The following is a 16,777-nucleotide window of genomic DNA, read 5'->3' as shown; positions in this document are numbered from 1 at the left end:
TTCTTGCTGGGATAATCCTATGGACAGAGGAGCTTGGAGGACTACAGTCCATGGGATCATAAAGAGTTGGACATCATTGAGCAACTGAGCATGCCTGCATGCACATATGCTAGGGGTACAAGAGTAGATATAATGCAGACTTTGCCATCAATTAGCCAGTTCTATTACCTGGTGATAATTACTACAGTGGAGATGAGCAATAAGTTCCATGAGAATATAGGAAAAAATCAGGGTGTCAGAGGCACAGGAGGTACCATCAAGGGGCCAACAAATTAGAGGAGAGTATTATAGAACTGAGGTATAGTTAGGTAAAAGAAAAGCATACAAACCATTATGTTTTGGAAAATACATGTAAATAAGTAACACTGAAAGGTGGAAAATAAATTGTTCATAGAAGGGAAGAGAGAATGTGATAGAAAAGTATTATTTATGCAGGTAAGGGTTAGATAGCAAAAGGCCTGACCTGTTTGGTAAAGGAATTTAGATTTTTTTTATCTTGTAGGCATCAGAGGCTTAGTCATTAAAGTCACCATGGTAAATAGAACATCAAATGTCTGAGTTGGGAGATGTAAGAACACAGAGTCTGTAAGCTTTAAACACAGTGACTGAGTAGAAACAGAAGGGGCAGAGTCAGGGATCACCCCTGTTTCTAACTTGAACAACAAGGTAGATGGTGGTTCTGCTGCTGCTGCTGCTAAGTCACATCAGTCGTGTCTGACTCTGTGCGACCCCATAGACGGCAACCCACCAGGCTCCCCTGTTCCTGGGATTCTCCAGGCAAGAACGCTAGATGGTAATATAAAGAGAAGTAATGTTTCCATCTGTAATGGATCAGGAGCAAGGTGGGGCATGCTATATTTGAGATCCTTGAAGGAAATAGAGGTGGCCATTTCTAGCAAAGATCTGGATCTCTGATGATAATGAAACAATGAGGCGGTTTCTGTGTTTATAGGCAGTAAGTGCAGACTTAAGTAAATTTCTATGCTATTGGGAGGATCTTTGATCCATGTTAAGTGCATCTCTCACACTGGCATAAAGTGGCAATGTACAGCATCCCCAACCCATAGACCAAGACACCTAAAATTACAGAATTGACAAGATGTCAAATGACCTAAAAATAGGGGATCGAGTGATATATGAGAGACTATGGAGTTACATATGAGAGGCTATGGAGTTACATGGAGAAGGCAATGGCACCCCACTCCAGTACTCTTGCCTGGAAAATCCCATGGACAGGGGAGCCTGGTGGGCTGCAGTCCATGGGGTCGCTAAGAGTCGGACACGACTGAGCGACTTCACTTTCACTTTTTACTTTCATGCACTGGAGAAGGAAATGGCAACCCACTCCAGTGTTCTTGCCTGGAGAATCCCAGGGACAGGGGAGCCTGGTGGGCTGCCATCTCTGGGGGTCGCACAGAGTCGGACACGACTGTAGTGACTTAGCAGCAGCAGCATGGAGTTACATGTAGGAGAAGGACAGCGTGACATGGGATTATCTGTTAAAAAGGGAAAAAGGAACAGAGAGATGAGCAGAGAGACTCACCCCAGAGGAGAAAAAGACTGCAAAGAGTAAAGAGATTTGGAGTTCATCTCATGAGGGACATGGTGAATCTGTATCTGCAGAGATTGCTGAGACGGTTTGGTTTTTTTATATTGATACCCTCTGAGTGTGGATGCATTTCTCCTATCAAAGCAAAGCAAAACAAAATAAAACAATAACAAAACAGAAAAAAAATGGCTGGGTTATGATGAACACCACAGCTTATCCTGGCACATACAGGAAAACCAAATTCTCAAATTTGGACACTGCTGCTGCTGCTAAGTCGCTTCAGTCGTGTCCGACTCTGGACACTTTGGACACTAACCCCATTTAATTCAACATCGCTTCTTTTTCTTGTAATCTTTGGTCCATCTAAACCACAAGCCCCTCTGTTTGCTTGTCTTCTCCAGTGGGCTTGTCTCTAGTTACACCCTGCTTCCTGTCTCTGACTCCAGTGCTCCCAGCACTCTTTATTGAATCACATCTCTATTTGTTCCAGAGTTTTTAATAAAATGCTCATCTGATCACTTCTTTTACTTTTTTCTTTTTAAATTGATCTATACTTGATTTGGAAATGGCAACCCACTCCAGTGTTCTTGCCTGGAGAATCCCAGGGACGGGGGAGCCTGGTGGGCTGCCGTCTATGGGATCGCAGAGTAGGACACGACTGAAGTGACTTAGCAGCATCAGCATACTTGATTTACTACATTATGTTAGTTTCAGGCCTACAGCAAAGTGATTCAGTTAACTTCATGTAACTTTCAGTCCGGGCGTTTGCAGGTGGCTCAGTAGTAAAGAATCAACCTGCCAATGCAGGAGACACGGGTTTGGTCCCTTGGTTGGGAAGATCCCCTGGAGGAGGAAATGGCAACCCACTCCAGTATTCTTGCCTGGGAAATCCCAGGAACAGTGGAGCCTAGAGGCCTATAGTCCATGAGGTTGCAAAAAGTCAGACATGACCCCATGAGCAGCTCACTCTTTGAGCAACTGAGCACTATTACTACTACTCTGCTTATAGACAGAAAAGATCATATGATAATAAAGTGAGAGGCTGCTGGCCACAAACTGGAATAACAGCTCTCACCAGGAACTGAATGTGTTAGTACCTTGATCATGCGTGTTGAATTACTACAACTGATTCCATCATTTTCTTCATGTTTTACGTAACAGATCATAAAAGTCTGTTGTTGAAGCCACCTGGTCTGTGGTATTTCATTATAGCAGCTTGGGCAGGCTAATGTATTTGGTAAACTGTTCAGATCTTTGGCCCACTTTTTAACCTGGCTGTTTGTTTTTCATGTTGTTGAATTTTCAGATTCCATAGTATGTTTTGGATGCAAATCATTTAACAGATACATGTTTGGCAAATATTTCTCCCTAGAGAGGGGTATATCTAGATTTTTAGTTCTGAATATTTTGTTTCGCAATTGCCTGTTTATAGACCTGTTGTTCCCACTAGTCTATAACTCTTTGCAGTTGGGGCAGTGTCTTCACATCTGGGTACCTCTTACATCAGCATACAGCCCGCACACATCAGACACATAGTGTAAATCACCGGCTGGCTGAGAAAATAAATGGACAAGTAGTGACATGGAAGAAAGGACTCACGTATCTCAATGAGGAGTTTAGTGTCAGGGAAATGGGTCAAGATCAGCCCCCGAGGGTGGGGTGATGGTCACTGGAAATAAATGTCAGTGTCACACAGGTGAGGGTTAGCATCACAAAGGTAGGAGGAACCAGTCTGTAGTTCAGAGAGAGACATGGTGTCAGAGACTTACACAGCAGGGAGCACTGTGAATTTCAGCATCTCTCAAATTAGGTGCATCTTTCCCTGAAAAGGGGGAGAGAAATGCTGGATTCCAGATCTGTTCTCCACTGTGTTGAAGACCAAGTCATCTGGTCTTTGTTGAGGGACCTCTAATATCTGGCACCACATCCTACTCTTTTGGAACTCAATCCTGCAATTGAAAGAATTCAGAGGACAGTTGTTCCAAGTCTAGAACCGCTTCCAGCTTCATCTTAGTGTTCTTCTCTCCTTCCTTGGCATCCTTTTCAAGGCACTGAACCTCATCTTTTGAAAAGGCTTTCAACATGATTATGAATTTAATCCTTCTGTGGGCTCTCTTGAACCTGCCTGGTGAGTAACTGCATATCTTTCTCCTTAATTGCCCAAGAGAAATCCTGAGGGAATCACGAAAGATGGGTGAAGACAGGAGCAAGGTTCCAGACTGCAAGCACAGGACTGACTCTTCTTCAGCATTCCCCACCAGGTTTCTTCCTGTGTCTTTGCCTTAGGGTGATTGCCTGAGTACTTTTGGGGGAGGCATGGACCCTAAAACCTGACCCTAGACTCTCTAAGGAAGACAGGGGCCTGACTCTGGGCCTGTGGCGAACAGGACTGATGCTTGGTATGGGCGAATGAAAAGTGGAGTCCAGGGTGGAAAACAGGGGTCCAGCTAATGGACAAAGCAGAACATTCAGGGGTTTAGGTCTTGTCCAGACATGGTTCCAGTCATTCAAACAAAAACCCTGGAAGTATTCATGAACCCCCTCTTATATCCCATATCAACCTGATTGGGAACCTGTTGCTGTCTCTGTCTTCTAAACATTTCCTAAATCAAATCACATGTCACCACCTCCATGGATCGCTATGGCTCAAGACACCCTCTTCTGTCTTTATTACCAAATCATTCTCCTAACAGGGTTCTTTGCTTTATAAACCTACATGCCACACTTCTCTGTAAGGAAATTATCATCCTTTACACAACACCCTGAAGCGATTCCATGTGTCACTTAGGAGACAAGTTCATGTCCTTACAACACTCTACAAAATCTTGTATCACCTCATGGCCTCTTTTCCTTCCTGCCTCTCTCCCTGGCCTCTCTGATGTGCCTTAAACAGGCCTGAGGACTCTTGCTCCAGACATATTCTCTCACTGAAATTCCTTTCCCTAGACACCCGATTAACTCCCACGTCTTCATTACATCGCTGACCTCTCACATTGGCCCTGAGGTCTTCCCAACTGCTGATGCAATACTGCACAATGGCTCCCACATACCCACATGCATGTACACCTCTGATACTTCCCCTCCCTTGCTCCCTGCACTAATTGCCACTCAACATACTATACCATTGATGTATTCCTGTATTTACTATTACTGAATGTCTCCACTCATCAGAATGTAGGACTGCAGGGGCATATCTCTGTTTTGTTCACTATGTAGCCCAAGCCCTTAGAGCCTGCCACATACTAGATGCTCAATATTTATTCGTTGAATGAATGGTTACCTCCCTTGTCAGACTCTGTTAGCATTTGCTCTGTTCTTCAAATGAAACGTTATCATTCAGCCTTGCATTTTCAGGAGAAAGGGATAATATTGGCCAAAGCATTCTAAACATGGCAAAGATAGGAAGTTCTCCATGACCTGATGTGTCATATGCCTACTGAATCTTGGAAGGTATTTAAGGAAGGTTGTATTTGATCAATACTTTGAAGAGCACATAATGACAACTAAAAGGGAAAACACCTTTCATCTTATGAAATAAATATGTTTTTATCATTTTCTTCATGTTTTAGAACAAACTGATCCAGTTTACATATTCAACTTACAGATAAAATTCCTGGAGAGAAGGGTGGGGCAATGTGTCTATTGAGTTCTCTTCCTTTGTTTTTTTCAAATAATACCTGAAAAACAATCTCAGAATTTGTGCTCTATGTGTCTCTGTCCAGTTGCTTTGACCTTTGATCCAAACTACAAAGACGACATCACTCCCCCCTACCTGATCTACTTGAAGTCTGATTACTTGCCTTGTGTTGGAGTCCTGATCCACCCTCTTTGGGTGATCACAGCTGCAAACTGTAACTTACCGTGAGTAAGAAGCCTCCAACATCACCCTATGCTTTGAGTTCTCAGGTTGGGCACAGACCAGAATCCTCCCTGGGGTCCACTCAGTTAAATGGGATTTGAGAGATGTCCTGGGGATGTTCAGTAGTAGAGAAAAGGCTTTGTGGAAAAGCTCATCAAGGCCTATAGTGTGTTAATTGCTCGGTCATATATCCAATTCTTTGTGACCTCATGGAGCTTGGACCACCAAGCTCCTCTGTCCATGGAATTCTCCAGGCAAGAAAACTGGAGTTGGTTGCCATTTCCTTCTCTAGGGGATCTTTGCAACCCAGAGATTGAACTCAAGTCTCCTGCATTGCAGGCAGATTCTCTACCATCTGAGCCACGAGGAAAGCCCCATAAAAGTCCAGAAGGATGGATAATCCATGTCTGTTCAGTCTTCTCACAAACATCTCTATTGTTCTAGGAGGCTTCAGTTAATACTGGGAGTTACAAAACCATCCAATATAGATGAAGAAAAATATGTACAAGTGGTTGGTTATGAGAAGATGATTCATCACCCACAATTTTCCATCACTTCTATTGAGCACAACCTCATGTTAATCAAGCTGCAAACCCATATTGAACTCAACAACTACGTGAAAATAGTCAGCCTGCCCAAAGAGCCTGCCGCTGAAGATGACACGTGCATCGTCTCCACCTGGGCCTACAACCTGTGTGACCACTGTGGGTGGCTCTCAGAACCAGACACGCGCCCCTCCGACTTCCACTCTTCCTTAGCTCCTGCCATTTTTCCCACTGAGCTTTCTTCTAACCTTTCCATTCATCCTTTCATCTCCTTTCCCTTCTCCAGAGTCTCACTGTAGGAGTCCTGACCTCTTTTCTGTATCTTTCTACATCTTTGCTTCCATATCTGATAGATGTGTTTGTGGGAAGAAGACATTTGTATTCTGGGCTTCATTTGCTGTATGACAGCTCATTGGTCACTTTACCTTTGAAGCCTTAATTTTCTTAATTCAGAAATGAGGCATAAACTACATTAGATGGTTTCAAACCATTGCAGGCATTAAAGAAACTTAAAGCCCTGAAATAGAGCAAAATTATGTTTATGTAGTAAACACAAGATAAATACACAATATTGTGCTAAATCATGCAGAACTTCTTTATGCAAAATTGTGATACAGATCAACAAAAGTTTAAGATTTTTAACTGGTAACATTTTAAAAATGAATATTCACTCACTTCATCAGAAAATTGGAAGGGATAAATTGGGAGATTGGAATTGACATATACACTACTATACATGAAATAGATAACTAATAAGGATCTATATATATATAGCGCAGGTAAGTCTACTCAGTACTCTGTAATTATCTATATGGGAAAAGAATCTTAAAAAGAAAGGATATATGTATAATTGATTCACTTTGCTGTATGCCTGAAACTAACACAACATTATAAATAACTGTATTCCAGTAAAAGAAAAAAAAAAGTAGAAATTCCTTGTCCTTTGAGAGACAACTTGAGTTTTGGAAATAGGCAAACGCTTTTCTGTTAAGCAGTATGTTTTATTTATCTGTGTTATGTCATTTTAATTAAAAAGAGACATAACTTACCAAAAAATGCAGTTTATTTTGATCTGGCTCATGAAGTAGTTAAGTGAGCATTTTTTAAAAAGGCCTTTCCAAAAGAAAAGTTGAGCTATACAGTTATTGCTAGACTAGAAAATAAGGCAAAGAATCTCATTTTCTTTTAAAAAATTAATATATTATTTTCAAATAAAGATACTCAAATAAACACACCCCTAAAAAGCAAAATCTCAAAATAATATACTTCCTCCCAAAGAAGAATCCTTGGCAAGAACACACAACATGTGCATAGAAACTTCTTTGTTCTTATTTCTCTCATTTTGTTGCAGGTTGGAAAAATTTTGTTATGGATCTTCAGAGTTCACAATATGTGTGAACCATTGATATAAAGGAAATAATTTGAATTAGAAATGAGGAGACCTGGTTTAAAATCAAAGTTTTATGGATTTAAGAGAAACCACTTTTTGCATGATTTTTTTTAAGCAGATACTGGATACGTTTGATCTGATGAATGAAAAACTAGGCTTAGATCTTTCTAAATTCCTTCAGACTCTCAAAATATTAATAAGAGAGACATTGTCTAATGGTACAAACTTGCAACTAGTAGATAAATAAGTTCTGGAAATCTAATACACAGTATAGGATGATCCCCTGAAGGAGGGCATGACAACCCACTCCACTATTCTTGCCTGGAGAATTCCCATGGAAGGAGGAGCCTGGCAGACTACAGTCCATGAGATTGCAAAGAGCTGGACAAGACTGAGCAGCTAAGCACACAAAGTGAATATAGATAGAGACATTGTATTATAATCAAACTTGCCGAGGGATTAGATCTTAATTTTTCCCACCAAAACAAAAGAAAAAAAGAAATTATAATTTTGTGAGGTGATAGAGGGGGACTATGGCCAATCATATTGATCTCTAGTGGTCTTGACCTCCAGTGGCTTGAAGTGGGGCTTGAGTTCCCAGCCAGGTTGAACAGTGAGGCCAGGTTGCAGCAGTGAGAACACCAAATTCTAGCCACTAGACCAGTGGTCAGTGACAAGGACCGTGGCTCTTCAGTTTTCCAGAAGGGAATTCCCACAAAGACAGAAAGTAGTGAAACAAGTAAAGTGTTAGGAGGAAAGAGTACAGTACGTGTTCATAGCCACACAGGCAGACTCAGACGGGGAAAGAGAGAGTTGAGACCTCATGGCAAGTTAAATCACTTGTATGGGGCGTTTTTTCCAGGTTCCCTGAGGCCAATCATTTTGATTTGCCAGGCTCACAGTCCATATTTGGTATATCTCAGGATTCTCCTACGTGTGGACATGCATCACTTAACCAAGATGGATTCTACCACAAAGGCCTATGGGTAGAGCATCCCTTGATATCACTCCACTTTGACCTCTAAGGAAACTTTCTATGCATATGTGGCCCAGCCTCCTCCCTTAATCGCCCTACTATTCTCCTCTTGGAGTTTTTGGTCCACAGAGAATGAATCTCCTATCATTTTACCATTGTGGGGGTGGGGGGGGGCATCTACCTCTGACTCAATACTACAATATTCAAATGTGTCAAATCAATATGCTGTATACCTAATTTATGCAGTGTTTCATGTCAATGTGTTTCAACTGAAAAATTAGAACGGAATAGGTGATGAGTGTAAACTGTGGGACAAATCATAAACCTGAAAGCTCAAAAAGTAAAATAAAATTAAACTGAATAAATAAAAATTCCAACGTAAAGGATGCTTTTAAAATGTCTGAATTGCCAGAAAAAATTGTAAGTAATTTATTTCACTTCATTGCAGAAATGTCTTGTATTCCCATCTAACTTCCAAGAATTTAACCTCTTTTATAAATAGACGCTTTGTATCATGAGAAATTGTTAATCTGATCACTTCCTACTGTCTTAGTGGCCACGGTTTTGATTTCTCTGTGTTTGAACTCTTTTTTGTTTCTACCAGGAAAGGAACTATGTTGAAAACGAAGGAAAGGAAAGAAGGAAGATTGGTATCTCATAACTCTTAAGGAAGTTCTATTTCTTTCTTTCTTCCAGACAAGGACCCTGACTCACTGCAGAATGTGAATATATCTGTAATCTCCAAAGTTGAGTGCCTCAAAGCCTATAAATACATGCACATCAGAGACAGTATGATGTGCGTGGGCATTGTGCCAGGACGGAGGCAGCCCTGCAAGGTAGTGTGCTCTCTGTGCCTTAATGTCCCCATCTTATTGCGTCCTTTGCCCGAAAAATAACTCGGTCTCCTTTTCCCTGGCAGGAAGTCACAGCTGCCCCAGCGGTGTGCAATGGCATACTTCAAGGAATCCTGACGTTTGCGGATGGGTGTGTTTTGAGAGCCGATGTGGGCATCTATACCAGGATCATTAACTACATACCCTGGATTGAAAATACCATCCAGAACAACTGAGTTCTCATGGCAGGAATTCTAGACCTTGTGACAACACCCATTCCTAAATCCAGCCTCAGAATTAACCAGGTGTCCTGAATTGCATCCCACACGTCTGTCTCACTCCTGCCCCACAGGGTGGGTGGCTGGTACCTCCCTGTATGTGACTATGCATGGCAGCACTTCCTCCTCCCCTACTGACGATGATGGTAAACTCCACACCTCTTGGAATTTATGAAGTGGCGACTGTGTTCTCGCTAATGAACTGATCATTGCCTTACTGGGGAAAAAAATTTAAAAAGGTTACTTGATTGCCATTTTGGGTAACAAAACACCTACTACTTGCACTGATTCAATCACATGTGCTTTGGGCAAGTTATACATGCCAGCTGGAAGTCTGAGAAGGATTAAACTAAATAGAATTCCCAGGAAGGAAAGAGGGTTTAAGGGGGGACATGTGTTACCCACACAACTCTCAGCACCAGACATGGATTCTGGACATTCATTTTGCAGCATTCTCAGTAGGGACTTAGCTCTGAGAGGTTAATACCAAAGGTAACTGGGGTTTAGGACACAGCAGATGAACAGAGAACACAGGATGGATTTTCCCAGTGTACTCTTTCTATGATGCCAGCTGCCCCAGGAGCTTCATTCTCCCCCGGTTAAACACTCTTGCCTTTTTCTTCCTTCCTTCTTCTCTTTTCATCTCACTTCTGCAGCTCCAGTTACCACCTGAGAGCTTTACTTGATCGATTTCCATGGGGAGTGGCCTTTGACCCGTATTATGTTAAGAGTGAGATGGGTCAGTGACATTTTTGCAAATTAGGTCTTTGCAAGAAGTCTCTGCACATGCTCCATTTGGTTCCATTGCTCACTTTGCTTGTGGAGCCATTTAAAAACAATGAGAACAATGAAGAAGGACTTTAGAACAGGTCAGCTTGTCTATCTGCTCATTCAAGTCTTCTGCAGTGAGAGTATTTTGGTGAGAATTCTCAGGGATACCATATTTTCCTCCTCCAAACTGACCTTGAAAAACTGTAGTACATTAATTCTTCCTCAAATAGCTTATCCCCATGTCCCCATTCTGCTCCTTCCAAGTGTCTACCAGGGCAGAGCATCAGCCACTGTCAAGAAATTCACATTAATCTTGATCTCAGGAATGAGAACTAGATAATGTTGATTGATCTTCTGGCTCCTGAGAAGAATTCAATTCTACTTCTTCCTTCATGGCATCTCTCCGAGGAGTTTTAATATCACAAGAGGAGGAGGGCATGGCAACCCACTCCAGTATTCTTGCCTGGAGAATCCCATGGACAGAGGAGCCTGATGGGCTGCAGTCCATGGGGTCACAAAGAGTCAGACATGACTGAAGCAACCTAGCCTGCCTAAGTCACCAAGTAAATAGGGGCTCTTCTTTTATAGGCTTAAAAGAAGACTCAGTCTTAGCACAGGATCCGTTCTCTAGGGCAGTGGTTCCCAACCTTTTTGGCACCAGGGACTGGTTTCACGAAAGACAATTTTTCCACAGACCAGGGCCCAGGGATGGTTGGGGGATGATTCAAGGGCATTACATTCACTGTGCACTTTGTTTCTGTTATTATTATTACATCAGTTCCACCTCAGATCATCGGCTGGAGATCTGGAGATTGGGGACCCCTGCTCTAGGGCACCCAGGCTCTCTTTGGCTCAAAGGGAATTAAATCAGTTAATATAACTAACAAGTTTGCAAGTGAAGAAGGAGGCTGGAATACTTCAGCTTATTGACTCACATCACTCCACTGCTATCAAATCTGTTGGGGTTGTTTTGGCTTACTTTTGGTTCTATCAGTCAAATAGCTTGACCTGACTGTCAGCTTCTCTCCTGGGATCCCATTTTAATGGAGAGTCCTTGAAAGAATCCTCTTAAAGGCTCAAAACATTACCGTGTTGTGTCATTCATTTCCATTTTAGGAGTTGGAGAAGCAGGTGAAATGAGTAACTTGACATTGTCTATTTTCCTTTAGCAAGCTGCTGCTGCTGCTGCTAAGTCACTTCAGTCATTTAGCAAGCTATTACACTTTAAAATGCAAAAAAGTTCTTTAGTAGGAGCTAAATGATACGAGGAGAAAATGTGACCCCTGCAAAGTTCTTCTTCAAGCCTTCTCTGTTCATTTGCATGTTGGATTTTTAAGAGAAAATAGGATGGCATCTATGACTCAGTATCCCGAAGGGTGGGATAAGTCTTTCTAATTGTAAGTCACAGCCTTAGGAAGCCTGCTGTTGTCACGTGTCTGAGCCATATTCTCTATCAGCTCTGTAAGTCACGTTGCTAGAAATTTCCCTCTTCATCTGCCTCCTCCTTTATCTCTCTCACTTTGTTCAGAATTTCTGTAAAGAAAATAGGGGTGTCACTTATTAGCCTCCTCAGATCCTAATAAGACATTAGGATCTGAAGATCATGCTGATTAGTAAGGGGATACTTCCTATAAACACCATTGTCCAGGCTGAAAAGCTATGATCCCCAAAGCTGTGACTGGATGGGCCAGGATCATACAAAAGCCAGGTGAAGATCAGGCTAGAGCTTGAGCCTGTGCACAGAAATAAACAGCAGCTACTGCAATGATGAGGCTTTCAAAGACTTCATAGAATTTAGAGTTTCTTTCCTCTGTGTATTTCCTTCAAGGATGGGAGGGTTTGAGAAACCGTAAAATGAGTTCTGCTCAGTAGGAAACCAGGGTGGGAAAAAAGCCCTGGTTTAAAGTCATCAGCTATGACAACTGGAATAGAATAAAATTGCCTACTGGGGGCTTCCCTGGAGATCCAGTGGTTAAGATTCCATGCTTCCAATGCAAGGGGTATGGGTTTGATCCCTTATCAGGGAAGTGTCTACATGCCATCACAGTGTGACCAAAAGAAAACAAAGCTGTGGTTCTTGATGAAACTGAACAAGACAATAATAAAAATTTTAAATTAAAAAAAAAATCATCCACTGGAAGCTAAAGATGGGGAGCCAGGGATTGAGGAATCCCAAGGCCATCACTCCAGACCCTTTGAAAACTCACTGCAGTACTAGGCACCTTGATTATCTCACTTTGGGATTTCTGGCAACTGCTCTGACCAAAATTCAACCAAAATGCCAAAGAGAGAGGACTCGGGTATCCAAATGCCAGGCTGTCGGTCTCCTCCTCCTCGTCGTCCTTGTCTTCTGGAGCCAGGCAGGTGTTCACCACCACACCTGAGAAGGGCTGAGAGAAGACCAATACTAAGGCTGCCGTCATGACCTCTGTGCGGGTCATGGAGATCCGCGGGCAGATGGCGCCCCCTGGTGGAGAAAGTTTCTCACTCCCCATAAGCGCCGAGGAAAGAGCAGGTAGGTGCTGGTAGTATTGCCTGGCAAACCACCCACCCACTGTGCCATCAGAGATGGGGCTGCCTTTGAAATGCCTCCGCATTCACTCACGCCCACCCTGCACCCCAGTCACCTGCTGTGTGGACCACACTGTCTGGGATGGAGAAGCTCTGAGCTGGAAGCGGGGTGGGTCAACGGCAGTCCAGTCTCCCTTCTCTGCAGGGGTCTCAGGACCGGCGTCTTTCTCATAACACCCCTCCCTGTGGTTCCCGGCCATTCATCTGGGGCTGAGCCTGCTGTTCTGCCCTCAGTCCACAAGTACCCTTCCTCAGGCTGCAGATCCATTTCTGAGCCATGGCTTTAGGTCAATATTTGGTGAGCCCTCCACTCTGGAACCCAGACCCTGGTTCTTTCTAGGTCAGGCCCTCTCTGTGGATCTTGCTTTTAAAAAGGTCAACTGGAGATTGAGGCGTGAGAAGTTCAGGAGGTGCTGAGTGCAGAGAATGTAGATCTAATTGGGAAAACGTGTGCATGCTTGTTTACGCAAGCAGTGTTTGTGGTGGAGGGGTGTGTGTGTGTGTGTGTGTCATACATTGAGATATTCACTCTACCTCTTTTCTGAGCTCCCAGGATCTCTTTGGGTGTCCTTCTTTCCTCTGGGCATTGATACTGGTCTTAAAATGCAATATGCTTCTTATACATGTGGAGAAAATAGTTCACAGTGATTAAGTCTTCCCAGGTGGGACTAGAGGTAAAGAACCCACCTGCCAATGCAGGAGACGTTGAGACCCAGGTTCGATCCCTGGGTCAGGAAGATCCCTGGAGAAGGGCACAGCAACCCGGTCCAGTAGTCTTGCCTGGAGAATCCCATGGACAGAGGAGCCTGGCAGGCTATGGTCCTTGGGGTCACAAAGAGCTGGACATGAGTGAAGCAACTTAGCACAATACCACCATTGTGGAGAGAATAGCCAACAGTGATCAAGTCCTTCCTACATGACTCTGTATTTTCCTAAAGGCTTCGCTTGAACTGGGTTGTTTAATCCAAGAAGCACCCTTCTGAGTCGGGAGTTAGCATCAGTACTTTGCAGACACAGAACCTAAGCTTCAAGGAGAAGAAGTCTTCCCCAGAGTCACAAGTGGCTGCTGGGGCCATGGATCGAGCTTGAATTCACTGGGCTGAGTGTTCTCTGAAGCACAGGGAGAGTCTGTTTGTAGTAAAGAGGCCAGAAGGGAAGATCCAGGTTGGGGAGGGCCATCAGGGCAGAGGGGGAAGAGGAGGAGGAGGCTGGGTCTGTGGTTGGCGCCCAGAGGGTGGTTTTTATTCATTTTCCCAGTTAGGGTGTCTCACTGTGTCTTTACTGCAGGTGCAGAAGAGCGTTCTGCCCTGGGTCACATTGGCCACGTGTAGGCTCAGCTCGCTCTCACTGACCCGCGTGGCCCGGTAATTCGCTCCAGGGAGGTTTATGACTTCCTTATCCCCGGTACGCCGCAGACTGGCCAGCACCTGTAGTTGCCCCCGGAGATCCTGCTGGTACCAGCTCATCCAGGGGTACTGGGAATCCTTCAGGATGCACCGCAGGGTTTCAGCCTGTCTGCGAGGTACCAGGACCCACCTGGGCTTTTGCTCCACCAAGCTCGTGGCTGCATCTGAAACACACAGGCCAGCCAGGCTGAAGCTCCTGGGGGCAGTGGTCACCACCAGATCTCTAGCTGCAGCCAAAACCTGAAGAGGGATCCCATGAGTAGTGCCGGAGGAGGCTCTTGCAGAAGGGGTCCTTTCACAGGGTGAGGGGACTGCAGGGCGCTCTTGGCAAGGCTGGAGTCAGGGAGCAGAACTTTCTGCACCTACAGGCACCCCCGTGACCCAGCCCCCTTTTCCTCCCTAAGTCCACCAACTGGTTGTCTCTGCCAGGCCCCTGACCTGTACTCACGGCAGCCAGGAGCACCCAGCCCCACAGGATGGGAAACGGGGCCATTCCCTCGCCTCTCCAGCAGGGCAGGGGGATGGGGCCACCAGGCAGGAGAGCAGATGCTGACCTGGGAAGCCTGATTAGAGGCTGAGACTCTCCGGGCCTGACACTCAAAAGGGAGTGGCTTTTCCAGGAAACTCAGTATCTTGTCTCATCTTCTCACTGAAGCTCAAACCTCAAACTGGAGTTTCCTGTTTCAGCACACCAGAGCGCACTCACACACACGTACACACTCCCCACACTCACCCCGGGGGCCTCGGTGAGTGTACCTGGACCTGCACCCTCTCAGCTGCTTTGCAGAGAGATTCCTAGAAACATGACACTGAATCTGTGTCTCAAATCTTCACAAGGAATTAAAATAACTCGATAAAACCAAGTCACAGGGCTTCCCTGGTGGCTCAGTGGTAAATAATCCTCTTGCCAATGCAGGAGACACAGGTTCGGTCCCTGGGTCAGGAAGATCCCCTGGAGGAGGGCATGGCAACCCACTCCAATATTCTGGCCTGGGAAATCCATGGACAGAAGAGCCTGGAGGGCTATAGGCCATAGGGTTTTCAAAAGAGTCGGACACGACTGAGCAACTAAACAACAACCAAGTCAAACTTGTAGATTGAACAGACATTTTCCTATATACATAGAGGCTCCTGCAGGGCAACTTTGGTGGTAGGTAAGGAACACTCATCTCTGATGACCTGTGTTTTCCTCTGTAAAAGCAAATACAAACAAAACAGAAGAAAATAAGGGAACAGACTTCCTTCCCCTCCATTTTCTTAGAGCATTTATTTAGAAAACTTCTAAGTTCTTTCTCTGTCTCTTTGAAATGTACATACCATACAATCCTTAAAAGCTAAATCACCTCTTTCCAGTATTAAGACCCAGGCATGTCTTTCTCAAGGACCTGCAACCATTTCTTTGGAATAAAATAATCAAAGAAGATAAGCCTAACTTGGTCTACAGCAGATGCCTGGCACCACATTGCAAAATGATTTCCTCATAAAGATATGATATAGGGACTTCCCTGGCTGTCCAGTGGTTAAGATGCTGCACTTTTACTGCAGGGGACCCAGGTTTGATCCCTGGTCAGGGAATTAAGATACCACATGCCACAGGGGGTGGCGAAAAAAATAGAAAAATACCATGACATTTATTTTTCCTTGGTAAAGCCGATTAGCAAACACAGATAGACACCCCAATTCCCAAGGGACTTCAGCATGGACTGTGGATTACCAAAACGGACTGCCAAGTCCTCTCATTTGAGGAATAGTTATTGCTTCTCTTAGGGCTTCCCTTGTGGCTCAGCTGGTAAAGAATCCGCCTGCAATTTGGGAGACCTGCGTTCGATCCCTGGGTTAGGAAGATCCCCTGGAGAAGGGAAAGGCTACCCACTCCAGTATTCTGGCCTGGAGAATCCCATGGACTGTATATTCCACAGGGTCACAAAGAGCCGGACACGACTGCACGACTTTAACTGTCAGTCTTATTTTTGATTGTATTTTCCCAGCAAATCACAGTGCTGCCACCTTCTGGCAGCATGGCCTTGGATCTCAGTTCATTTCTCTGTAAGATGGAAATAATCCTGGAAGCTAGTTCATAGGAGTAAGTGGGTTAATACATGAACATTTCTTAGAATAGAGCTCCTACTAAGACTCACTTAGTAGGAGTTGACCTCTAATATTGCAATTGTACACTTCCAATTCAATAAAAATATGACAATTATAGTCACTTTTACTGGTCTTTGTGGGCTTCCCTGGTGGCTCAGACAGTAAAGAATCTGCCTGTAATGTGGGAAACCTGGGTTCAGTCCCTAGGTTGGGAAGATCCCCTGGAGAAGGCGTGGCAACCCACTCCAGTATTTTTGCCTGGAGAATCCCCATGAACAGAGGAGCCTGGTGAGCTACAGTCCATGAGGTCGCAAAGAGTTGGACATGACTGAGCAACTAAGCACACACCCATATTGGTCTTTAATCTCCTGGCATGCTGCAGTCCATGCGGTTGCAAAGAGATAGATACAACTTACTTACTCAACACCAACAACATGTATAAAGTAACTTCATTAATATTTTCTATATCACACTTTCAAGTTTGCATAATCTAAATGTGCACAAAATGTGA

General features: G+C 44.2%; 1 protein-coding gene and 1 gene segment (V, D, J or C); one reads left to right on the top strand and one right to left on the bottom strand.

Annotated features, from left to right (window-relative positions):
- The first annotated feature begins 3,316 nt into the window (after nucleotides 1–3,316).
- Nucleotides 3,317–9,453, top strand: PRSS58 (protease, serine, 58). The gene is given in 5 exon segments (NM_001040509.2): nucleotides 3,317–3,677; nucleotides 5,272–5,410; nucleotides 5,853–6,112; nucleotides 9,016–9,155; nucleotides 9,239–9,453. Coding segments are annotated over 5 exon segments (729 nt in total). The 5' UTR covers nucleotides 3,317–3,637; the 3' UTR covers nucleotides 9,389–9,453.
- Nucleotides 9,454–13,531: 4,078 nt separating this feature from the next.
- Nucleotides 13,532–14,898, bottom strand: LOC101902292 (T-cell receptor beta chain V region E1-like). The segment is given in 2 exon segments: nucleotides 13,532–14,342; nucleotides 14,617–14,898. Coding segments are annotated over 2 exon segments (384 nt in total).
- Nucleotides 14,899–16,777: the final 1,879 nt, after the last annotated feature.

Source organism: Bos taurus, chromosome 4 (assembly GCF_002263795.3).
Source record: "Bos taurus isolate L1 Dominette 01449 registration number 42190680 breed Hereford chromosome 4, ARS-UCD2.0, whole genome shotgun sequence".
Lineage (NCBI taxonomy): Eukaryota > Metazoa > Chordata > Mammalia > Artiodactyla > Bovidae > Bos > Bos taurus.
This window is presented reverse-complemented; position numbering and strand designations above follow the sequence as displayed.